At 42.6% G+C, this 25,142-nt stretch overlaps 1 protein-coding gene across 1 annotated transcript; it reads right to left on the reverse strand.

Annotated features, from left to right (window-relative positions):
• Positions 1 to 185: 185 nt before the first annotated feature.
• rasgrf1 (Ras protein specific guanine nucleotide releasing factor 1) lies at positions 186 to 22,060 on the reverse strand. The gene is made up of 27 exons (XM_069686358.1): positions 21,409 to 22,060; positions 18,098 to 18,204; positions 17,781 to 17,928; positions 15,998 to 16,090; positions 15,663 to 15,916; positions 14,005 to 14,084; positions 13,719 to 13,912; positions 12,705 to 12,814; positions 12,480 to 12,598; positions 11,939 to 12,099; positions 10,931 to 10,994; positions 10,501 to 10,643; positions 10,313 to 10,395; positions 9,968 to 10,216; positions 7,363 to 7,733; positions 7,164 to 7,283; positions 6,033 to 6,203; positions 5,817 to 5,923; positions 5,289 to 5,401; positions 5,121 to 5,181; positions 4,566 to 4,669; positions 4,388 to 4,472; positions 4,101 to 4,298; positions 3,938 to 4,017; positions 3,729 to 3,846; positions 3,569 to 3,637; positions 186 to 2,569 (listed from the first exon to the last, which is right to left on the reverse strand). Exons 1-27 carry the CDS (start codon positions 21,682 to 21,684, stop codon positions 2,477 to 2,479), a joined length of 3,771 nt encoding a protein of 1,256 aa, XP_069542459.1. The 5' UTR covers positions 21,685 to 22,060; the 3' UTR covers positions 186 to 2,476.
• Between the last annotated feature and the right edge of the window lie 3,082 nt (positions 22,061 to 25,142).

Below are 25,142 nucleotides of genomic sequence, written 5' to 3' on the forward strand. Positions count from 1 at the left end.
TATGGTAGTGTGTTTTGTTTATCTTTCATATAAAGCAGCAATTTCACTCTTTTACCCACTAAAGGCTACACCATGGCTAGCTTGGACAGAGAGATGCTGATGATGTCAAATACTGTTATTGTATTTAGCACTGAGCGAGCATGATCTCAGCTGATAGACGATCTACAAAAACACTTGAGACAAAATGCCCCTGATATAAAATGGATTTATTAGCAAGAGGTAACTGGGAAACAGTATTTTTGTTTATTTGTTGTTATTATCATCATCATATATTTTGTTCTCTTTCTTTTTTTTTTTCTTACAAAACGTTTAATATTCTTAAGGTTTGGAAACATGAGGGTTGAAAGATAATTTTCATACCACTGGGTATTGCTAACAGCAAAATGTTTATTTGTTTATATACCTTATAAGAGTATGTGCATGTATAAGTGTATACAGTATAAGTATATAGTATTATTCTGTCTGTGAAGGTGTTGCATGCCTGCCATATGAGCTTCAAAAGTGTACTGTACATACATAGTAAAAATACATACAAATATTCACAGAATAAGCACTACATTACTATATTCCTGCTAACAGAAATGGTTATAGACAGGATTACAGTATAAATGCAAAACACTTTGTAGTTTTCTCCTACCTCTAAGTCATGGTTTCAGTACCACACTGTCGTAGCGTTTTGTGTTTAAGCTTGAGATACATCTTTTTTTTTTTTTTTAAAGGATTACACTGTTCCACATTGAGAAATATGCAGGGTTGCATGTACAAAATGTACAGCACATCTCAGTGAGGTGAATTAACAACAAAGTACAAAATACTTTCCCATGTTCATATAAAGAGCAGGTCACTCTCTCTTATACTACTACAAAAATAGTGTTTGAATGCTGCAGGCAGAGGTCATTCACATACATTTTATCATAGTTTTAAACAGCAATGCATATAACAGAGTGATATACAGTCACGTTCCACAATCACTGGAACAGCAAAAAGGACAGATTGTCTTTTAATTACAGAAGAGCAACAACCTTTTACTCTACAGAAGTATCCCCGAACCTGAAGGTACAACACTTTCCACTGCATGTCATCGTTTTTTACTAAGTTGAACGTGAAACCAAGAAACATTAAATTTGAACATAGTGAGAACTCACTGTGCTAGAGAGATGTAATCCTTCTCTATAACTGTATGTTTATGTGTCTAAGGTGGGTTTGGGCACCTCATGTGACTTGGCAAAGGAGTGTATCGTTTTAAAGCGAATTGAATTTAGGTTAATGGAGACAAATCTCTTAGAGCAGAGGATCCCGACCAGTGCTCAGAGTTATTTCATAGTCATAGAAAACTGTATAATTCTGCGTTACAATCCAATTAACTTATTATTGTCCTGCCATTTGTACTCCCCCCTCTCGTTCTCAACAATATATTTAAAATAGTGGGTGAACTGCATTGAAAGTTCCCAGGGCATGAAGCCTTCTGACTCTGCTGACCCCTTGTCTTTTCCTCTGGCAGCCTCACAAGGACTGTATTTGTGTTTTTTAGAGAAATGTCCCAACAATTATTTAAGTTGCTCCAATAATTTGCTTTATGTTCATATAACTGCACAACTCATGACACTACTATCAGCTGGCCTTTATGTTTAGTGCTAATTAGCAAATTGCTAGAATGCTAACACTCACTGTAAACACGAGCTTGTTAGCATTTTCTTTTTGTTAGCATGCTGATGTTGGTGATCGGTTAATAGCACTGCTGGGCCTAAATGAAGCCTCACGGAGCTGTTAGGATGACTCTTATGGGAGGTTACCAGGCTGTCATCAGCACATTCTTTTAGTGTTTCTACCTTTGTTTTCAGGTTTAATGTGAGGGCTGGTCTACAGCGACTGCAGTGCAAAGAACAGATGGAAACCCCTGTCTTTAGAATAGTGAGCAGAAATAAAGAAACAAATCTCTCTTGTTCTGGTTTGGGAAGTACAGAAGCTTCAGATACCTCTCTGTCATCATCTTCCACTCATAATCGTCTCTTGTCTTTAAATACAGTTATATTCTCTGTGCTCTTTTACCTGAATTGATGCAGTTACATTTTTACAATGCTACATTGGTTGCAGAGGAACTCAGTCATCGAAAAAACTCAAGCAAAGAGAACGACGGCCGGCAGCACGAGTGCTCAGAAAGTGCAAATCGACACAGTATGAGATGATGCAAAATAATGTCATTGGTCACAAGAAGACACAGTTGTGTGCAACCGAAGTGACCTCTCTTATTATGCTTAAATACCCCAAAGAAAAAGAAACCTTAAAGCAGGTGGCTTCATGGCAACGCTAACAAAGAAAAAATATACACTGAAAGGTTTTGTGTCATCAAACAACCTTGAATATCTACTGTACAGAAGAGTAAATATCTTAAACATGTACAACTATACAAAAGTTGATGTGTATGTCGTAACTCATGTGTAATATTAACAGATAATGTGCAGGACCCACTGCCCCATCAGTTGGACACTTTGGGCTCAATTCTGAGTGAGGCCTCGTACAAGCTTTCTTCATCCAGAGCAGAGCTCATATCCAGTAGATACTGGGCTACCTGAAACAGGAACACAACAAAGGAAGACATGTCAATCAATCTTTATACTTTTTATCATTTGCAGAACAACTAAGGCAGCCAGTGTTGTTTATTTAATAAGCAGTTCCTCCGGTGACTCCTTTTTAAATAAAGAAATGAGAACGTGTAACTCACCAACAGTTGCATGTCTGTATGTTATGACCAGGTCAACTAATGATGCCTCTTTGTTTTATTTTAAATATCTAGAGAGGCCTGAAGAGATTAAAAAACTACCCAGCAATTCACAAAGACGAGAACCCTTTCCTTGATAATCACTGGATAAGTTAACTTCGTCAGGCCTCTAACACGTATTCAAATAGAACAAACTACAATCGAATAATTCATCTTTGGCTAAACTTGCAAAAACTGGTCGAGACATATGGCCTGTCTTGAGGGGTCGTAAATAGACACGGTGTCCTTTTGGACTGTGTATGTCCTGTCTTTGAGGTTAAAATAGTTAGAAGTTTAAAGCCAACATGTCTGAAAAACTAAGGCTATTATTAGGGATGCACCGATACCACTTTTTTTCAGACCAAGTACAAGTACTTACATTTCAGTACTTGCCGATACCGAGTACCGATATGAGTACTTAATAATATCATTACAGCTCTCATCATGACTTTAAAAACGTGTTTTATTTTCATCAGATGTTCCTCACTTTCTGACTGTAACAAAGTAAATAGACATAATGATGCAACTGCAACTGTTGCTGACAATTTAACACTCAACTTTGCTTCTCCGTCTGCCTGCTAAACTAACGGGAGGCTAACAATAAGCAGTAAAGTGGTATTCGCCTGCTGTAAGAGGGGGAGTTTTCTAAACTGTAAATTATGCTAAGCTTCTCCACAGGTATCATAGAGTGAAATATGAAGCTTGAAATGAGCACAATACCCCCCTTTAAGTTCTCCTAAAGTTGAATTACTTAAGGTACTTGTAAAGCTGACGGAGCAGGTGGGAGAAAGGTCGCAGATATTGATGTACCTTTGGTTGCATGTCAATCTTGTATGCTGTTTGCTGAAACTGCCTGATCTCTCTGATGATGTGAGAAATCTGGAAAGCATGACAAACAGGATGTTAAATTGTGACTGTAAACACACATTAACACAAAGTCTCTCATGTGATAGGACACGAAACATCTCACCATCCTCATCTTGGAGAAGTTCACCAGGTTGTCTTCGGTGTAGTTTGGCGTCCCCTCCTCAATGAAAGCCAGGTCAGTGAGGTACATCCCGAGATAGGGCACGCAGGGAGGATCACAGCTGATGAAGGGGAAAAACAACATACATGAACTTGTACTGCTTGTTTACTTTATTGATCCAGTCCAAAACTATGTCCTTGAGGTGAACTCACTTCTTCAAAGCCTCTCGCAGGTTTTTGAACCTCCCCTCAGATGACACCAGCTTCTGCAGCTTGTCAATCAATCCTTTCGTCTAGACGAAAAGAGCACAAACAATGATAACACTGAGCACATAAGAAGAAGAAACAAACAAACAACACAGAGAGAGATACGCACCTGCTTGGAAACCTTGAGCCAGGTCTTCTTGAGGCGGAAGACGGAGCTGCGGTTGAGGGAGGAGGTGATCTCGAGCACGGCGTTGTAGTTGTGGAGACAGCGACAGATGTCGGCTACGGCCACCCATTTCTCTATGACCGCTACCCGAGTGACCACGTCATCACAGCGCAGGATCTCTGTGGCAATAAGGTTGCTTACCTTGCAGAGGAAAGAGAGAAAAATATGTTTTACACTCAATACAACGTTTGACAACTGATGACCGATGAGTTGTGTGAGGGGTTTCATACATCATTGAAGTGCTTTGTCGTTCTCATGATGTACGGCGTCTTCTCGTTTTTGTCATTCTTCATCCAGCCTTGCCCGAAGAATTCCCTGTAAGGTGCACAGACAAACGCGATGATAAAGTGCACACCGAGTTAATCCATTTGTTCTTGTTGTGTGCAGCTCAGATGTGATGGCACTCACTCGTATGGGATGACCTTAAACACCAGGTGGTCCAGCAGAGTGAGCTGTTCGGCAATCTCCAACGCAGAGTGGCTCTCGAAGGGGTCGGCCCTCCCTCCTCCCATCTAGGAGACACAAAAAAACAGCCCCAGAGTGATTCAGACTGAACCAGGGAACAAAGTGGAAGGTATGTAAAGACGGAACAAATGAGGCTGTGAATGTGATGTTAAAACTCTTCATAAGTCCGTGTATGTTAGATATTCTTAGGACTTGGAAATAGCTTAGAGAAATAGAGATTAATTTGCTGGACTGTCTTTCAGAAAAAATAGGGCCTTTAAGATGTCACCATTTGCTCAGAGAAATCAGGTACTTTATAGACCAAACCATCAATCAATCAAGGACACGATCATCAGATTAATCAGTAATAAAAACAGTTGTTGTTTGCAGCTCTAATGTGAATAATTTGCTCATAAATATGGTTACATTTATTGCAATTGTCCTTCCTCCAATGCAGCTTGAAACCGCTCCACACGGACATTAACGCTCATTACACACACAGTTACTGACGTCACTCACCAGTTGTGTCACATCTTCCAGGCTGATCTGGTTGTCTCCGTGATCTTCCTGAGTTAGAGTCCTGACACACAGTAAAAAGAGAAGCTCTGAAGTGTGCGCAGTTTCTTTTAGAAAGTCGGACTCGCGTTATAAATTGCTGTTTTTTTCAACAACAGCACACGACAGTACCTGATGATGTTGGCTGCTGCTTTCCTCTCCTGGGTCAGCAGCTCAGGGTCATGCATCACTTCATCCAGGAAGGCGATGACTTTTGTCTTCAGCTCGTTGTTACTTTCAAAGTCCTGCAGGGGGACACGGGACGGTTAATGAAAAATCACTGTGTGTGCAGGTTTTTATGCTGTAAAAAGGGGGGTTTTGTTTTACAGTGCATCAGCTAAAATGTGTATGAAGACACTAAACGTCAGAGCCAGAAACCTTTGCTGTATATTATGTAGTTTTTTGAACTGATTGGATGGGTGAATGTTTATTTTATTGGGTCAAAAAACATGCGATTTATTCCTCTTATATGCATGTAAAGAATTGCTGCAAATGAATGCATAGATTACAGAGTGTGGAAAAACATGCTATTACTCAATCTATGAATGTGTAAAAAAAAACAAAACCCAAAAACCCCCCAATATTAATATGGAAGTTAATATGGGAAATGTAGTGAACTGGGCCTGCAAATGCGCCTTGAAACGTGCTGGGATGTTTTACCGGAGAGTGTTTGGACACCCAGTGCCTCAGGACATTCAGGACTCTGTTGGTCGCCGCTCGTCTGATCACAAACTCTTTGTCTCCATTTCTCTGATCTGTCGGGAAGCCTGCAGAAAATATTCAAAGGATTATAAACATTAAACTTAGCAATTTTACAATTCTTGGCAGCTATGTTAAATTAACCTGTAACTGAAACTGCACATTAGGTGTGTATACCAGTGCTGGCGAGGGACATCCGCCGATATTTTTCCTTGGTAGGCGTGCCCTCGTTGGCTCCGGCTGTAGCAATTGCAAAGGCGGAGGCAGCCGACAGGGCACTGCGGTTGTTATCCAGCTCTCGACATGAGGACATCACCATGCCATTGTTGTAAGAAAACAGAGAGAACTCTGCAAGGAGGCACAATGAAAGAGAGAATTACCCATAGAACTGAACACAGATTGATTTTCAGGCCAGTTTGAGGAGAGACGTAACAGATTATGTGACTAAAAATCTGCAGAAAAATGTGAAGTATTATTTATGTAACAGAGTATGACTGCATCTGTACTGACTGCAAAATGGCCTACATGTTGTTGTGCACGGCTCCACTAGGTGGCACTACAGGCCAACATGACTGCTCCCCTCCAGACTTTCCTTTACAAGAGGCTTTGATATTCAAGATGGTTGCAGCTAAATATAGCCACCAAATATCAGCATAACAGAGGAATCAACAGATTCTCTGCAGTCTGCTATGTTTAAATCCTGGGAACGCAGACAGATCATAAGCAGCTCAGAATCCTTCCCCACGAGCAGTGAAACAGTCTCTGCTTTACAATTTCAGTTCATTCTTCACCTCGTACAATGGATGTGTGTTTTGTCATAAGATTTAGGAGGCACAGATAATCTTGGCTCCGGTGAAACAGGCTCATTGCTGGGGGCGGGAAGGAAAACACGCTCTTGATGCAGTTGCTATGACACAAGTTTCCCTAACACCCACTGCAGCCAAGCACTGGCTTCCCTTGCATGATCACAACCGTTTATCAAATGATATCTTATATAAATTGTGCTTCACAGTGTCAGTTTTTTTTTTTGTTCTGTTTTGCACAAAACTCCTCTCACAAAGATAAAGTTTCTATATTTATGCAACTGATACACAACCTACAGGCGGTAAAATACGCCTTTTTCCACACCGAGCGATGTTTCAGCTACAGGCTTTGTTTTATTGTGGACAACAACAGTGCAGAGGACTCCGTGAAGATCTGACTGGGGCTTTGGATACAAGGTGGCATGTCAGTGTGCACTTTACAACCTTATATACGACAATATCAGGGAGTAGAAATGTCACTGCACATCATGAGGACGCAACGTACCTGAGGAGTTTTTGCATTTGACGTTTTTTGGGGTGGTTGGTGACTTGATGGGAGAGGCCTCTCCGTCCCCGTCATCACTCTGATTCTGATCATTGTCGCTTTCCTCTCGCACGGAGTGATCTGCATCGTAACAGAATTACGCACGTCATAAAAAGATCATTAAAAGAACTGATGAGGATTTGCTCTTGCTGACACATACCTTGCTTGCACCCCGAAGCCTCCTCCGCCTTGTCCTTCTTGTCCTCTCCCTCATCAGGGATTTTGCTCGAGACGGGGCTGGACACGTACAGCTTGTTGATGTCCAAGGTGGTCTTGCTGAACGGGGACATGGATGAGTACATGCTTGCATAGCCATTTGAGGAGCAGCTGAGGGCAGCCAGGTCAAGAGCTTTGCCCCCGGTGATGATGGGGATGTTGAGGGAGAGCTTGCGCCGGCGGTTCGGGGATGAATTCTTGGCGATGGCGAGAGGAGGAGGGGAGGAGAATTTCCTGCTGGCCCTCGGGGAGCTGGGAGGCTCTCCGTACAGGAGTTTACTGTTCTGACTGCTGGCAAAGAATAACTCCAGGGACCTGCATCAAGGGAGGATATATGCATTTGAATTTAGGAAGAAAGAATATGTTTCTGTGATATTTGGAAACTCTGCTCTATGTTTTAAGAGCTTAGCTAAATACATAACACCTCTTAAATAATTCATGCAAACCAAGTCAGCCCAGCAACAGAAGTCTCTTTGCAGCCGTGTCTCGTCGTTTTCGAGCACAATACAAGCTGCAGTGTTGCAGAAAACCTCTCCCACTCCCTGCCACCCTCCTGGCGACCTCACGGGTTCCCATAAATAGCACAGCGAGTGATAGTGCGCATGGCCACTGCTGACACAAGCAGCCGAGTGTAGGTGTCTCACAGTGACATGACAAGCGCCGCGGGAGAGCATGCTGCAGGGCGTGGGCATGGGGAGCTCCCCGTGATCTCGAGCCCATTGTGGGGGCCCTCGCTCTAGGCCTGTGGAGCGGCGAGTTAGCCCCACTGCAACACCCCGTCAATATTTCACACTATGGATCTTTTGCAGAGAGAGAGAGAGAGTGAGAGAGGGGGGAGGGAAGGGAAGGGAGGGGTCCTGCAGCACCAAGGTTGGTTGCCATAGAGCGACAGAGCCCAGTTGAGACACTCCCAGGCAGGCGGGAGAGACTGGACCCAATTACTGCCTTCGACCACTGAACATACATATAAATACACACACAAATACACACACAAAGCAACACACACTCCGTGATCATATAGTCTTCCTCTTCTCTCTCTATAGATCACTATTTTTCTTTATTCAATTGTTCAATGAATCACTTCATCACTCCACTTACCCAGCTCTCTATACCTACTGTATACTATATTATTTTACATTATACTATATTAAACTATAATTGCAATTTTTACCATTACATTACTTACGCACTTTTATACTGCATCTTATATTGTACCATATCGTAAACCTTAGACCTCATACCATACTGTATTATCTCATCCTGCATACCATGTCACTTTATCCGGTCACTTTAACTCGTCACTTACTCCTACTTGTGTAACAGTTGTATATACCTCATATTTTATTTTTTATGTATCTATCTATTCTTATTTTTATACTGTATTTACTGACTTTCTATGTTGTCTTTGTACTGCAGCAACACCTGAATTTCCCCCCTGGGGATCAATAAAGGATTATCTTATCTTATCTAAGTTGCTGTTTTCCTCCTGTACATGCATCATGTGAAACTACTCACACTAAACTCTCATATGCAAAAAATAGGAAAGAAAACTGTTTTTATTAGGGATGCACGATATTGGAAACATCCGAGCAGAATTGAAGGTGCATTTAAAGGCCCAGTTCAGAACATTTCGCATATTAACTTATATTTATGCACGATATTGGATTTTGTGCCGATATCCAATATGCCGATATTTTCCAACCCTTTTGCCAATTTCGATACCGATATATTAGGCACATGTTTTTTTCCACCTAATTGCAGAGAACATCAAGTCTTCCCTTTAGTGGAACTGATATCATGCCTACTCTTATTGTAGAGGCCCACTGGCAGATGCATCAGTAACATAATACAGTGCTTTTAAAATGTGCACATTCACTGGGCAGTATAAGAAAACTTATGAAAATACTTCAACTTATGTACAAAATGCCATATTTATTTGTTTCTTTTAAATAAAACTGTAATATTCATACAACTTAGACAGGCTTGGATGATGAGATTTGGCCCCTCCTCGCATGACCGTTGCTGAGCAACCATTGCAAATAGCAACCTTTGTTGTCCGTTCGTAAAATTTGAAAACTGCCATACCTCAGACGTTTTGCACCCTTCTTCACACTCGACGGAAGAGCCGTGGTGCACACTCGCGTGAAGTTAATGTCGTAGCATTACGTCAAGCTTTTTTAGGTAATCATCGATTACATCGATCATCGCAAAATTAAAGCGCTGTTTTATCGGCGGAAAATATCAGCAGAAAAATGACATATCTGCCGATGCTGACACGTCTTTTTCAAGCCATAATCTGCAGATACCGATAACGTGCCAATGATATCGTGCATCCCTAGTTTTTATGGCTGCAGTTTAAACTTAAACCTGTAAACTTCTTAACTTCTGCACAGGCATTAAATCAGTTAGACAACAACAAAGCTTCACATCACAATAAATCAATCTCATCTTTATGCAGCATGTGCGGACCTGTAAGGATGCCAAACATCAACATCACATGTATAAGCCGTCAACAACCTTCGCATGTGTTCAAATGTAATGTGACTCACCGAGCAGGGATGGCACTGATGGGCTTCTTGTAGATGGTGATGAGTTTGTCCAGAACCACGTCGGCGGTGGTGAACACACGATAGGAGTGCAGGAAGGTGTTGAGGAAGTCGATGGAGAGGAAACGCAGGTCGGTCAGTCTCTCCAGCAGGCGCTCGACGCTGGCGTAGCGGATCTGCAGCACCTTGCACGAGTTCATCATCTTGCTGAAGCGGATGTCCACATCGTCGCAGTACAGACTTGAATCTGACCTGCTCAGAAAGAAAAAACACGCACAAACATTTATGTAAATGCCAAGACAAAGGAGAGACTGCAGAGTTAGATATATATACAAACACATGGCTTACTTGATCATTTGCGGCACTGTGACTTTGGAGTTGTCCTCGAAGGCGTTCATCATCAGCCCATTGCAGCGGATGTTGTCTATGCACTGCAGGACAGATGTAGCAGAGGTAAAATGTTAGTGAATCTGGTAACTGCGGAAATCCTCGGCTGTTTCTCTGACTGCCGGAGACCGTGATGTCTGTTGACGTGCCTGGCTGATGTCACTGGTCCATGCAGACTTCTCCTGCCTTGAGGAGGCGACCAGGATGACTGTGAATGACTGGCTGTCCTTCGGCTCCACGACGATCTTGAAGTCCAGGTGCTCCATGTCCTGGCCGCCCTTGTCTGATTTGGCTTTGAGTCAGACACAAAGAAATAATTAGATGACATTTTTTGCCAGGATTTTGTGCATTTTGAAACATTGAGCTAATAGAGGAAACAGTCATCATTTGTTTTTTCTTTATTTATTTGGTGTTTCTCTTTAGCGGCGCTGCAGGCCTCTGGAGCCCTATTTTTCACTTTTTCCAAATATCAATAAATCCTCAAACACTCAAGTAATCATACATTATATACAACATCATACATGGTGCATACAGTGTGATGCATATTTCTGAAAGCATCTGCATGAATAAAACACTCACACTCATCATCCGTCCCCTCAGGGTCCTCCATAAGAGTGCAGTCTATAAGCGAGACCACTCCATTCTGCAAACAACAAACAATCAACATTAATTTCTTCACACAAGCCTCCTTCCACTCAACATGCTGTAACACTGCATAACCTGCCACACAATTACACACTTATTTTCTGTTTTTTCCTCTCTACAAAGGTCGACTTTGTAGAGAGGTAAGACTGAACGTAAAAATAGGACTCTTAATAGTATCTGAAACAGGATGATTGCAAATCTTTGGAATTATAATTCTAAAAGGGGATATCGTGACTGTTTTTCAGAATAGTAATGCTTCAATTGACAATGGAGTCACTCATATTACTGAAACTCTTCAGCTACCCTCAACATTTCCAGAATTTTCTCTTTATCTCCTCCTTTTGGCCTTTTTATGCCACGTATTCATTGAGAGAGAGAGGACAGGTGACGACACGCGGCAAAGGGCCGAGGATGGGAGTCGAACCTGGGGCCGCCGCATCGAGGATTGTGGCCTCTGTATATGGGACGCACGATTTAACCGCCTTCCAGTGAGTTTAAGCTGATTGTTTGCTACACAACTTTACTTTTTTGTTTCACTCTCATTGTGTCGTTTTTTGAGCAGCAGGCAGCTGCTTTCAGAAAAAGCTCTAGTTTCCATCTCAGCACCAAACTGCAGACAGACGCCGTTAGTCAGGAGCGTCTGCTAGCTAAAAAGCTAAATGTTTCTCTCAGGAGTTGGTAGAGACCAAAAACAGAGCAAAAAGTGGGTGAATACATTCATTAAAAAGTGATTCTATGTGAATTTACTGTGCAGAACATGTTTCCTCAACAGTTATTGCAGGTTTAAGTCTCACAGAGAAGACAATAGTTGTTTTGTAACTATATTGCTTTGGTTGAAACCTTTTGGCCTTATATTGGACTTCAAACAAATAATGCACCCGCCTTTATAAAGTAAATTAAAGTGGAGTAATAATACACCACCGCTCAGTGGAGTAAGCCCACCTTGGTGAGGTGCAGCTTTCCCCCAGAACCCCTGGTACAGATGATTAAGTGCTTGGAGAATAGAAAGCACTGCCTCTCCCCTTCCTTCTTCAGAGACAGAGAGCCCAGTCGCCCACGGGTGATCTTGCCCTTCTCGCTCATCGGCACCTGGATGAGAGACCCTGTAGGTGGGAATGAAATAGTGGTTCAAACAGAAGGAAGACAATACAGAGAGAGAATAAGATACTTATGTAAGTGGAAAAGAGGCAAGGATTGGGGTAAACATTTAGATTCTAAGGGTTAAATAATCTACTAGTTCTGTTTTCCCTTTCCATCAAAGACCGTTAGGAACCAGTGACATTTAAGTTTCCTGATTTAATTACACTAGGAATTAAAGAGCACATGCTGATCCCCAGAGAGGGAGAGAGAGAGTTATTCCCTCCAGTGCAGGGTGAGGTCAGTCTGTCAGACAGGTAAGGAGGGACAGGAAATCCCTCTCTGCTGTGGAACTGAAGGTTTCTTCAATGGGATCTGAAGTGCCTCACTTGAAGCAAGAAGTTACCTTGTCTTACAAATGTCTGGCTGGTGTCGAGGAGGATCTCGCAGCCCTCTACAATCATGCGCTCTATCGCCAGATTCTTCCTGATGTTTTCCGTCTCGCTCACTTCGTCGTGCATGATTCTAGGGAAAAGGACATTCTCATTTCATCTATGTAGAAGTGTGTGTGGTGTAGTATGGATTGAGACACGAAAACTAAATTATTGGCTTTATTAAAACATGAAAGTACCTGGAAAGCTCCTCCAGCTTGGACTTGGCGTAGTCCAGACTGTTTCTCTCGATATGTTCATGGGGCGTGTGGGCCAGGAGTTCGTGGAGTGTAAGAATGTAGCGGGGAATCTGCAGAGGCAGAAAAAAAAGCAACGGGGGAGTCACACTCAAATAAAAGTGCTTGCATAAATACATTAATGTAACAACAACAAAAAGATGCACGCACAGGAATACACACGTGCCGACATCCATGTACACTAATGAGTAGCAGATCAATGGAAAGCCCAATCATCAGCAAAAAAACACGTATCATTAACACAGCAGAGGCTGCAGTCGGCCCCTACAGAGCGGACCGTCAGGAAACTGCTCGCCTCGCCAGAAAGGAGCCATTATTAAAACCTGAGCTCCAAAAACAAACGCTTTTTATAGACATGAAAAACACTACAGGGATATTCTGAGCATCGCAGACAAACGCCTGCTGTTTCTGTTCTTGATCAGCCGCGGCTGCAATATGGGACATCACTCAAAGAGCCAGTGTGTTCTCAAGAAGGGGGCGGGTCCTTGAAGTCCACCGTGGCCAAAATAGAGGCCGGATTGCATTCGTGAAAATATTGCAAAAAAAGAAAGAAATAAGTTGCATATTTTTTGTATTTAATCACATGTCCTTTGTGTGTGTGCTGTACCAAACCTCACTGGCAGCACCAGTGATCATCTTTTATCTCTAACTTTGTCTTAGGGGCAAAGACAGCGGATTCAAAGGACATCCAGCTTTGAATATCTAGAAAACAAAGCAGCCAACTGCTTCACAGACAGCTACAACTGGGTTTCATTGGCATAGCTATCGCCAACTAGTATTAAGTTGTTGAAGTATATGGCCCGAGGGAAACATTTATATGTGGGGAGATCAACTTGGCCCAGAATGTCTGCGAGAGCTCCGAGTTAACGACAAAATCTGGCTCCAGGCTGCAGCTTTGCAGCAAACAAATAGGTCTGCCTTTATTTCCTGTGTATATCAGCGAGACGAATGACCCACCTGGAACATGGGGTAGGTGAGGAAGGTCTCCAGAGTCCTCTCCTCGCAGTCGGGCTTGGCCTCGTATTGCTTCAGCAGCTTGTCGAAGTCTCGGTTCTGCTTGCAGTGGGCCAGGATCTGCAGGCTGTACTGGTGGTTCCTCACAAACTCCTGGTAGATATTCAGCATGGGCAGCAGGATGTCGAACAGGTCGGCTGTACAGAGATCGATACAAAGATGCTGTGACAGTGACACAAGAAAATGGAGGTCACAATGAAAAGAAGAAAGTAGAGGAAAGGTTTCTTACCCAGTACTAATGTGGGCCAGCTTGCTATTCTGGCTTTTAGACCCTGGTAAAATATCTGATGTAGGAACATGATCGTTTCACTGTGAGGAAAAACAGAGAAAGAATCTTACTGATGTTTATTATATTTAAATGGAGAGTTTGTGTTTATAATTCTGCAGACATCCACTTAATTCCTGACCTCAGACAGTGTGTATGGGAGCCCGAGTGTGCAGGTTTTAAGCCAGAGTGTGCTTGGATGAGTGTGTGGGTGGATTTTGATTAGGTCAGTAAGGGTGCATGCAGATTACTGTCTTCTCTACTGTCTGTCAGTCCTGCTGGGATTTTCTCTGAAGCGACACAAAACTCAGTCTGGAACCTTAAACTTCATATTGGTATGTGTGGTATGTGTGGGTAACACGATAAGAAGCATAAAGCTTCCTGAACTGTTATATACTTTCAGTTTGTATTGTGAAAAATTTGGAACACAATTTTCATTCTTAATTTGTATTTACTTTATATATATTAAATAAACGTTAAGTCACTATCTGTCCCCGAATGAGGTAACACAATGGTGATTGAGCCTATGGCCCGCTGATGAAAGCCTTTGCATTTGCAGTATATAGTATTATTACAGACTGGGTGTGTGTTGTGACATTCATGGAAAAAATCACAAGTAGCGCCCAGTTAGTGACGCGTTTTCCATCACCCAGCAGTGGTTGGTCTGCCAGAGAGGGTAGGCTGAGCTAAGCGGCTGCTTTTCCGGTCTCTGCAAGTGTTGCGAGTAAACAGTAATCTACTATGGCTGAACAAAAAAAGAAAAGATCGATGACTACAGATACAACTTCAAAAATAAGTGGAAATCCAAAGAAAAAGAAACAAATGAAGGCAAACAGTCTAAAAAGGAAAGCGACCGTCAGCGAGGAAAATCGAGAGTAACAACTGTAACAACAGGAGCCAACCGTAGACGTCTGGTTATCTCGGGCGTATGCACCCACAATTGCCTTTTATTACCATAAGGTGCTGCCAAATAGATGGAAACTGAGAACTTCGAGATTACCAGTTTAATATCAGTGTTGATATATAACCTAGAAAGAAAACGAATCCGAAGCCAATCAGATCGGCCTTTTAAATATGTGGCGTTGTTGATACAATGAATGACAGAGGAGTACTGTTAAGGCATTTTCGTGAGCAACCAAGATGGCTACCATGGAGGGGAAATAACAGTATTAAACCAATTAGAGGATGCTTCACTTTATGTACAAATGGTAAAATTTGTTTAACTAATAGCATTATGAATTGAATGTTAAATACAGCAGCCTATGTCTCACATTACATCGCTATGATTGGTTGTCGTTTTTAGAAGTATTATGGTCTATGCCAGTTGATAACGCACCATGGAAATTAGACTATTTTGCATTTGCGAATTGGTTTGGCATTGTTAGACTGATAGACAGAATAACACATCAACTACAACTAAAAATATCTTAAGAGTGGCATCATTCTTTCAGGATTTCTCTTGAAAAGAGCCAGAAAAAGCAGATGCATGCATTTTTAATATGATAATGACACAAGGAATGGGATTAGCCAAAATTTTAAGATCAAACAATAGACACTCTTTCGACTCGTCTATGTTTTGTAGGCGATATATCGAAGTGCTCTGTGGGACGTGAGCTTCCAACCTGTTGAGGAATATGCTGCTGACATCATCGTGGGTGATGGGCGGTTTCTTGGAGCTGGCTGCCATGCGGAGCGGCCTCAGGAAGTTGTTCACCAGGATGTGAAGCTGCTGGACGTACTCGGCCTCAGAGTCCAACATGCTGAACACCACCTGGTTCCTCTTCCTCATGCTCTCTGCGTGTGGCGAGCGAATGTAATCCTGGATGATTGTCTTCCACTTCCTCCTGCAGATCCAGCCTCGCAGGAAGCTTTGGACCTGGATTTTTAACAGACTGTCGTCAGTTCTCAGTGAAAATACTGCGAAAATAAACTAACAGGTTTAAATCTTAAGGTTTACTTTTTTGATTTTCTTGATTTCAGAGTCGTCGTCGGTCGGGGCGGCTGCAGGGCTGGCGTGAATCTTCTCATTGTCTTTGAGCAGGCCGGAGATCTGCCGAGGAAGCAACCACAAAAAAAACCAATCATTCCCACTTCCACACTTGTGTTCTTCACGCTTACTGTACCAGCATATTAACAAAGCGAGTGAGTAAACAGGACAGGACCTGTCAGCACTGTCAACACTGAGACATTAGCCTGACTAAACTGGCTGTGCTCACTTGGCTGCTATTGCTGCATCAATATTTATTTACATTGGTCATTTGAATGCAATATGTACCAAACTGTCAACACAAGGTGAAACAGACTGGAGCTGCCTTAAAGTGTTTGAAGCTAAGTGTCTCAATTTACTTTGTAGACCGCGAGAGAGTTAATTGTCCTTACATTTCATAGAAGAGATGCAATATAAAGCTGTGTTCATGCATATTCAGCACATTATTTGATTTCAAGCATCACATTTGCACATTAAAGTAAAATTAATATTTGATCTGAGGAATACAGCGGAACACAGACTGTTGGAGGCATTGTTTCTCAGAGGAGGGACAAAGTGGAGAGAGGTCGGCCTGAACATGACTGTCTCTGTGACCGTGATCTTTAAACATGTATAAGGTAATCGATTGTAACCCATACTTTTTTTATTGGCCTTTTGCCTTTATTTAATAGGACAACGGATAGTGTTGGGAACGTGGGAAAAGAAGGTGGGGACAACGTGCGGCAAAGGGCTGAAGGTTGGAGTTGAATCCTGGGCCGCTGCGCTAAAGACTGGGTCTCTGTACATGGGGCGCCTGCTTTAACTATCTTATACTGGCCCCCGGTAACTCATACTTTTAAGTTTAACTCCTGATAAAATATACTAAATACCACATTTAACTTGTTTCCTGATTAAAATATTTTTTCTATTAGTGAGGGCAAACAAGTCAGGGTTGCAAAGTCCCATAATGCATGATTTGTCTTTGTTTTAATACTGTATTTACAGGATTGTTGAGAAACTTTTTCAGAGAAATCGCTGTAACAGCAGCAAATTAAGCTTTTATTAAAACCCTTTTCATCTCAATATCCCCGCTTTTCTTTTTCTTTTTTACAATATGCATCTTATAAAATGCTCAGTAACTATATACATTATGTGAAGGGGGATGTATAGTTACAATAATGCACACTGACATGTCGGGAGCATGATTTGAAGCTTTCTTGGTGTGTAAGAATGAACTTTTGAGAAGGTCCCAAACACAGTTTCAGTTTTTTCCTCCATCTTTTGCCGGGTCACTCAGGATCCCGATCAGGTCATGAGGTAAAAATTACACCTATTAGTAAAGCTTCATTCTGAACTGCACAACAAACACGGTGAAGATTGGAGAAACATTATTGAGAATGAATCTTGTGTGAATGTCGAACCTAAAACTACTGTTTCTCTCTCCATGTCTGTCTAGAGTTTGTTTACAATTTGGACAAGGAAAGTCATGCAGCTTTGGCTCCTGGATATTCACCCTCAGTGGACACCGGTGACCCTGACACCACTGGAATGTGAATCCAGCTGATTGTAGAGGGTGAGTTTAGATGTGAGTGAGGTTTGACTCTGAGAAGAAGGCATGATGTTTGTGGCAAAGTGTGTCAGTTGTTGAGAGACATGGGGGGGGCAATATTACTGCAAAACTCAGATGCTGTTCAGAGGACGTTATCTGTTCATATAATGTATTCATACTTTACATCTCTACTCCTCAGTGTAAAGGCATCACAGTGAATATTACCTCTGACTTAAGCCTTTCAATCTCTATTTCCCCGTCTTCTATCTGTTGTCGAAGTTGCTTAGCAACTGTTTTCTCCGTCTCCACAATCTGAAGCAGATGAAGATACTTCTGCATGAGAGTCTCATGCTCGGTGGCCAAGTTTCTGTAACTGTAACACACACAAAACACACACACAAAACACACATGGTTGTGTAACTTAGTTTGAGTAATCAGTGTTTGTCTCACATCAAAGCAATCTGGTTTTATTGTGGACAAAGCATTTTTCTGTCATCCCTCATCTTCTCATGTCTGCACATTCCTCAGATGTGTCTCTTTACCTGGCGTGTGATATTGCAGCCACCCATTCATCGCAGTCCTTGACGTCTTCGGTGCGTAACTCGAGCGCCTTTTGGTTTTCATGGGTGAAGCTGACAGTGAAATAGTACTGGAACAAATGGGGGGTGGGGGGTGGGGGGAGTTCTGGTTAGAAACAACAGGACCGTCATTAACCTGCCATGTTATATGTCCTACACGGAGCGAAGGACCGTACATTATTGCATACCCTCTAAATAAATCTATCATTTAGTGTCTTTACTGTTAGCTTCTCCTCTGCTTACTCCTCACTGCTGCAGACATCAAGCAGGTGATTTAACACCGCACAGGGCCTGGGGAAGCCACATCGTCCTCGCCCACCACTGCAATTGATGGAGCACGCTGAGGGAAGCCTCCCCCAGCTCGGTTCCTGGGATGTCTCAGGTTCCCAGGAGGTAATGCTATAAGACACTGAGGCTGCAGCCACGGCAATTACATAACTGTTTTCTAGCTACTGAATCTCAACTGAGTACATTATTATTATCATTATTATTATTGTTATCAAGCCATTATCTAAGGCTTCATGGATTAAGCACATAGGACATTAATTGAGGCAAATTTCCAAATAGTTAAACATCTATTCACTTGGGATTTACCTCTTGTTAGGACCCATTTTACGTAATGGGTAACCTTTTGATACTAAACAACATATTATTGTCATTTTGTGGTGTGCACAATGGAGTATTTTCCTTAAGAAAACCTTCTCTTAATGTAAAATATTATGTTTGTGGGTTTGCAGAGAAAGTAACTATGTTTAACCCCACATATGCTATAAGTGGCTCAACAAAGATTTGAGAGACACCCATAACTGAACTCTCATCTTTCCCGTTTACCGTTCCCTCAACGTCCAGGGAGACCACACTCTAATCTTTGGCCTGCAGATGTTCAACAGGCGCCTATCAACCTGCAACTGATCATCATTCATGGCCGACTGCTCTTCCATCTTCACATTCATTAGGTATTCATCCTACCGTCAAAGAAAATCTATTTCTGGCAGAGAGGCATGCGTGTTGTTGTAGTTTTCCCTCATGATCTCTCTGGGAGCGCGGTGAGTGTCTGGTGTGAGGCGATGTTAAGCACACTGTCTGCTTCCTGCTTTATGTTTAGGGCTGAGTCATGCACCTTAAACACCTTAGACACATTAATATTATTTGCTCTTAAAGTTAGAAAACACACTTGTTTTTCTTGTGGGTGCATAAACATGCTGTGCTGTCGATATCAGTGACTGATAAATAATTAATCAGACATCTATTGATTAATTAGACTTTCTACGATAGTAAAATCATTCTTCTGTCTTGTGTAGTTGCTGCTGTCGCTCAGTTTTATTGCAGCAACACTTTAAAAGGACTTTCCTGAATCATATAATGAGATCTATACGGTGATATGTCCCCTGGAGAACTACTGAGAGTGTTGGTAATCACTCCACGTGCATATATTGATTTTAATGTGGAGCTTTGGTTTAGATATAAGCTTTCCCCATTTCCATCCCCCGTTTAATTTTCAAGCACAGTTTGTGCCAAATCAAGCATCTCTCACTCAGGTAGCGTCTTGTGTTATTGGTTGCAGTGCTGCTGTTTCCCCCGTGCGAGCAGGCCGTGTTTTCTATAAATGGACTCTGACCCCTCTGAGATACTGCAAGGAACAAATTTAGCCCAGATAGCGCCGGCATTAATAGCAGAGATGCGACAAACTACTTCTCTCCTCTCTCTGTTACCCCGCCTCTTCCAACTGCATCATTCTTTAGGATGCAAATAACTGTTGCCATAGAAACCATGGGCTCAAACGCATAATCATTTTCACACTAACTGCATTTGAGGATAAATATAAAGTAGGGATTATGGTGGATTAGGGGAAACATTGCCACATAAGCATAAATCCAGGTGGGGACAGGAGATAGAGTTGATGTTTGTCCTTGGTGAGGTTGTTTGTTTGTTTACTCTGACAGGTAGGTCTGAGGTAGACCATCGCATCACTCAAATTAGTCGTTCAGTATTTGTGCACCTCTCAGTGCTTTCACTCTGCAACAGGATTCAGAGAAACAAATATGGTCTCTGTAGTTTGTCATGAATACAGAGATCTATAGGCTTTTCTCAGCATGTTCACATGTGTGCATTTAAAACAGAGGAAACGGCACTACTGACGAAAAAAGGAAACATACTAAAAATTCTTTGAGGGAGTTTTTTTTTTGGGTGCCTTTGAAGCAACTGTGAGAACACAACATTAGCCAGTGTGTTGCATTCTGCTCTGTCAGCACAAAGGCAGCTGTTCACAGGAAGAGCCTGGACTCACTTTGGATTGCAGCCCTAGAGTCAGGCACCGAGCCTGGAGAGAGGAGAGGAGAGCCGGTGCAGCAGAGCATTATGTTTCTCTACTGTTGATTACAATAACCATATTAACAGAGCTGGTAAGCTTTCTGCTACTTACTTTCAGGTCCTGCTCATTTAAAAAGTGATCTTTTATGATTAATTGAAGGGTTCACTTGCAGATTTAAGGCACAAATCCCTCGACATACAGTCATTATAACACTCAACAGGGTGTGATGGAGTCTTTATCACAGAAGAAACATTACATGACACATGAATACGAAAATAAAAACTCCACTATTACGCTCAACCTTATTATTCAGGTCATCTGGATGAGAGCTGGCTGATCACTGGCACCCTGCTGTTTCTGGAGCTTCAGCTGTAGTACCGTCATTTCACCGCAAGATGGAAACCCTGAGGCGACAACTTTTTTCATGTTTTATTGGAAGCAGCATTAGGTATATCACTCTCCGCCCTAAAACGTCAAAAAAAATATGATGACTGAAAGTCAAAAGCAAAATATGAGTCCGACCTGGACGCTGATGCATCCACAGAGCAACAACAGAAACCACTTACGTTTCATGCACCAGTGAAAACTGTCTCGAAAAATCAAGAGAGAAAAAAAATCGGATCAAGCTCGGGGTTTGCTGCAACCTGAAGCAAAACACTGCAGAGCCCATTGCCAGTGCTGCTGTAATACCATTAGGTGTTAATATTGTTACCTCATCATTAATGCCATGCAAGGATTACATAACTTGCAATACAGCAATCTGGAACCTCGTGCTGTTCTGCTGCGCTGGATTTGAGGTCATAATGCGATAGAATATAATGTATATGCGCAACAAAGGGCTTTGTTAGGGAGTGAAATAGAGTAACAATTCCTCATTCAGCGTTGCACCTCGTCACATGAAGCAAGAAAAACAATACAGCAGTGAGGGAGAATGTGTGTGTGCGTGCGCGCGCGCTCTCCATACCTGCTTTTCCAAACACTCCTTGGCTGACAGTGAAGGTTTCGGTGAAGGCGCCCTGTCGCATATGCATCCCTCCAACAGGTATAATCCCGCGGGTCGAGAGCTGGACTCGTTCTCAAAATAAAAGAGCATATTCTGTAACAAAGCGAACCACTTTGTGTGCCATTTCGTGTTGTCTGAGCTCTTTTTGCTCAAGCACCCTCGTCTCGTACCATCCTTTTTCGCCAAAAGCCCCAGGTAGGTGACATGACCATCATTAAGTCGTATTCCCTTCTGCATTTTGATGAGGAGACTTCAGCTGCGCAAGGTGGATCGCTCGTTACATCCTTCTTGAAGTCGCTCCAGAGAAAAATCAAATCAAGAAAGACGAGATGTTGACTTTCTGAATGCGGACCAGTAGCAGCAGGCTCGTCCACTCTGTCCGACGCATTCACCGTGTTGGCATTTAGGTAAAAAGAGAGGAACAAAACGAGCAGCACAAGTCCAGCATCCTAAAATCTTTTGTCATACTCCGAGCGCTTTGAGGGTCCAACATCATCCGATCGTGCGTAAAAAACATAAAACAAAAGATGGAGAGGCGAGGCGAAAAAAAACAGCCTAAACAACGCAAGATGAGAGGGGAAGGGGTTCGGGGTTTGTCCTTTTCTCACATGAAATCTCCAGAAACCAGCAGGCTCGGTGCTGAGCTAGGCAGTGCTGGGTGAAGTCACATGACGCATGCTTGGGAAAGCAGATTTCAGGACTTTGGACAGAGACGTTTCTACAAATTGCCGCATAAGTTGAGTTTTCTCTCAACCCTCCTGTAGCGTGCAGCAGTGATGCAAGAGAAGTGAAAATGAGAGACGTGCAAGGCAGAAATGCTCATTGTAGTAGAAGTCAGCCATTAAGCACGCTGGTTAATAAATGTATGTTTACTTAATTTTCTTTGGGTAATGTCTGTTCTCTTCTTTTTTACACCAATTGTCACATACCATTTCAAGTTTTTATAAAGCTGGTGAATCCTGTCATGGCAAAGCGGGGAATCAATTCAAATATTTTCAGTTTTAAAGTAACACACAACATTAAAGTAGCCCTATGGCTCACAGGAATCATTGTTTGGTGCAAGCTTAACCTCTCGACCAAAGGTTCGGCTTAAAACTTGAAATGTGAGAAGAAAACTGCAATTTAAAGGCCACCTTTAAATGTGTGCCTTGGGTCCACTTCCTAGTTCTTTCGGATGTTTCAAATGCTTCTCATCGGGCTCAGGTTAACGGACTTTGAGTTGAAATTATTTTCACACCCAAAGCTGAGGAATTACTAACAAATAAACATTTTCATGCCCCAGTCAGACTGTGTGACGGTGAAACAAAAACTAAAGCAGCTGAAAAGAACGGGACAGGACAACAAGTCTGCAGTCAACCATGTCAATCATCAAGGGGGCAGCAGATCGAATCTGTTGCTACGGGTTGCATGGCAGCTGCTTCTATGGGCTTTCCCTCGCTCTTCCAGCCTCAGGGCAATGTACCTGGCAGGGCCACAGATTGTGGTGGTAGATTTTCTCTCATGCCAAAAACCACCCTTGATAGACTCCATCCATAGATGATAGAAGAAATATGGCACTGCAGAGGTCGACCTGTTTGCATCCTCAACACACGGCCCTCTTTGGTTCTCCTTGATGCCCCCATGGCAGTGTCGCCTCCTGTATGCCTTCCCACCATTTCCACTGATAGCAGTGACAAAACAAAGAGTCCAGGAAGCCAACCAAAACTGGCCAGGAAGTCTCTGGTTCCCAGCAATGCACAGGCTTCTGGATTGAGGTCCATGGTGCCTGCACAAGAGGCGAGACCAGCTGTCGCAGCGGGGGGTCTCGTCCAGCATCTGAGCCCAGAACACCTGCAGCTATGGGCTAAGACCCACTGAGGGGCCGGACCCGTTCGTAAGGGCATGCGATCAGTCAGTAATTCAAACCATTATGGACTCTAGAGCACCTTCCATCAGGGCACTGTATGCCAACAGATCAAAGATATTTTCAGAGCGTTGGGGATTCACTAAGAGTTCCCCGTTGCCAATAATACTGCAGTTTTTACAGTCCCCTCATGCAGAGGCAGAAGCAGTCTTTCAGGAACCCATAGGCCGTTACCTGCGTGATGGGTTACCTCGTGACTATGCTGGTAATGGTCATCCTGTACTAAACCACCTTCTCTGGCAGTCAGGAAGAATGAAATAGAAAAGGAGTTAAGAATGTAACTACGGTTTTATGAATTCTGGATGACCGCTAGAACCAGAATCTTGGTGAAAACATTTTTCAGGGACATCTTTAGTGATACTGAGGGCTTATATACGTATGCCCGACGTCATTCCAGGTCACATTTGACTTTGATATAAGAAACTCGACCTGTGCGTGTGCAAGACCGATCAGATCCAGGGCTTTTTAACCTCGTCTTCCTTTTACCTTAACAAACTGTTAACCATGAACACTGTATTTAACTTTTGTTAAACATATGGTAAAAGGTTAATTAGTTAAAAAAGGCTAAAAGACTGAATTTGCAGTGTTAGCTTGTTCGAACCGCTCCATGATGTCATGAGGGACCTGACGGACTTATGGGTCTCAGTGGTTACAGAGCTGCACTATAAAACATGCTCCAGCACACGGCCAATATGCTTCTTTGAGCACCCAATTTGTTTAAAAGGCACAGGCTCTAATCTGCTGCTGTCAGTCCTCCGGCTACTTCTCAGAGAGGAGATTTATTTATTACTCCATCTCCATTGTGATCTGCGCTCTCTCTGATCTATTCTGCCATAAATCCCTGCAGGCTCTGCAGCGTCTTCCTCAGAAATTCTCCTTTTTTTCCCCTTCAATTAGTCACTCACTAGTCAGATAGTATCCAAATATTAAGCAAAATAATGCAGGTGAGAGATATTGTGTGTTCTGTAATAAACAGTAGGTGCATGTGCTGCAGCTAGGTAATAAATAACCTAGTTTGAGTAGATTTGCATTGACACACATGTGAGGGGCTGATAACACTGTTTCAGACTGTGCCCTAATGTGGGGATTTCCAGTCCATCCTGCTCCATTGATCCCTGAATCCTGAAAGAGCAGCAAATGTAAGCCATCTGTAATGCTTACTAGTTCCTTAAATGTACTTGAATGTGACGGGATCTGAATCTGCAGGCCCTCGGTAGCTGCAGCTGGCAGCTAGAGGAAACCTTTCACTCAGGATACAGGGTTTATAAAAGTGTGCTTCCCAATCGAATATAATAAAAAGGCTCACTCAAAAGCCACATGTGATATTTATTATGTGATATTCATAACATCTGGTCAGTTATGTGCAACAAGAGTGAAAAAACAGTCATGCATCACTGTCAGCCCGGGTTGACATTGTGATCCGGGCCTGCATGTGTGCAGTAGTGTGATTCTGTCAGTGTGCGAGTCTGCCAATGTGTGTGTGTCAGATGGTGTTTTCTGTTACAGCTCGTAGTGCTGTCAGTGTTCAGCAGAGGATGCTGCCGCTGTGTCCTCGTCCTTCCCTGAGCCGCCTATGAAAAGGCTCCCGTCCTAATTACATGATCCACCAGGCTTCTAATTCGCCATACTCTTCTCAAATGACATTTGCTAATTACTCCTTCCTTTTTTAGAAACAGCTTTCTGGATTTGATCCAGGCTCCCTCATGCTCATTGTCATGTAGCAACAAACAAGTTGGCTGTTGTGGCAGTCACAGCCTATTTGATTGAAAGCGAGTAAGCAAACATACAAACA

The sequence above is a fragment of the Semicossyphus pulcher genome, unplaced genomic scaffold (assembly GCF_022749685.1).
Source record: "Semicossyphus pulcher isolate SPU_LCO1_2020_fin unplaced genomic scaffold, fSemPul1.0.p SCAF_8, whole genome shotgun sequence".
In the NCBI taxonomy this organism is placed as follows: Eukaryota; Metazoa; Chordata; class Actinopteri; order Labriformes; family Labridae; genus Semicossyphus; species Semicossyphus pulcher.

What these genes read in the sequence shown, in the direction of transcription:
- rasgrf1 (XM_069686358.1), bottom strand. Translation starts at nt 21,684, where the DNA reads ATGCAGAAGGGAATACGACTTAATGATGGTCATGTCACCTACCTGGGG. An exon ending in AGCAGCATATTCCTCAACAG is followed by an intron (nt 14,085 to 15,662) that starts GTTGGAAGCTCA and finishes TTTTCCTCACAG; the next exon opens with TGAAACGATCATGTTCCTAC. An exon ending in AGATTGACATGCAACCAAAG is followed by an intron (nt 2,570 to 3,568) that starts GTACATCAATAT and finishes TTCCTGTTTCAG; the next exon opens with GTAGCCCAGTATCTACTGGA.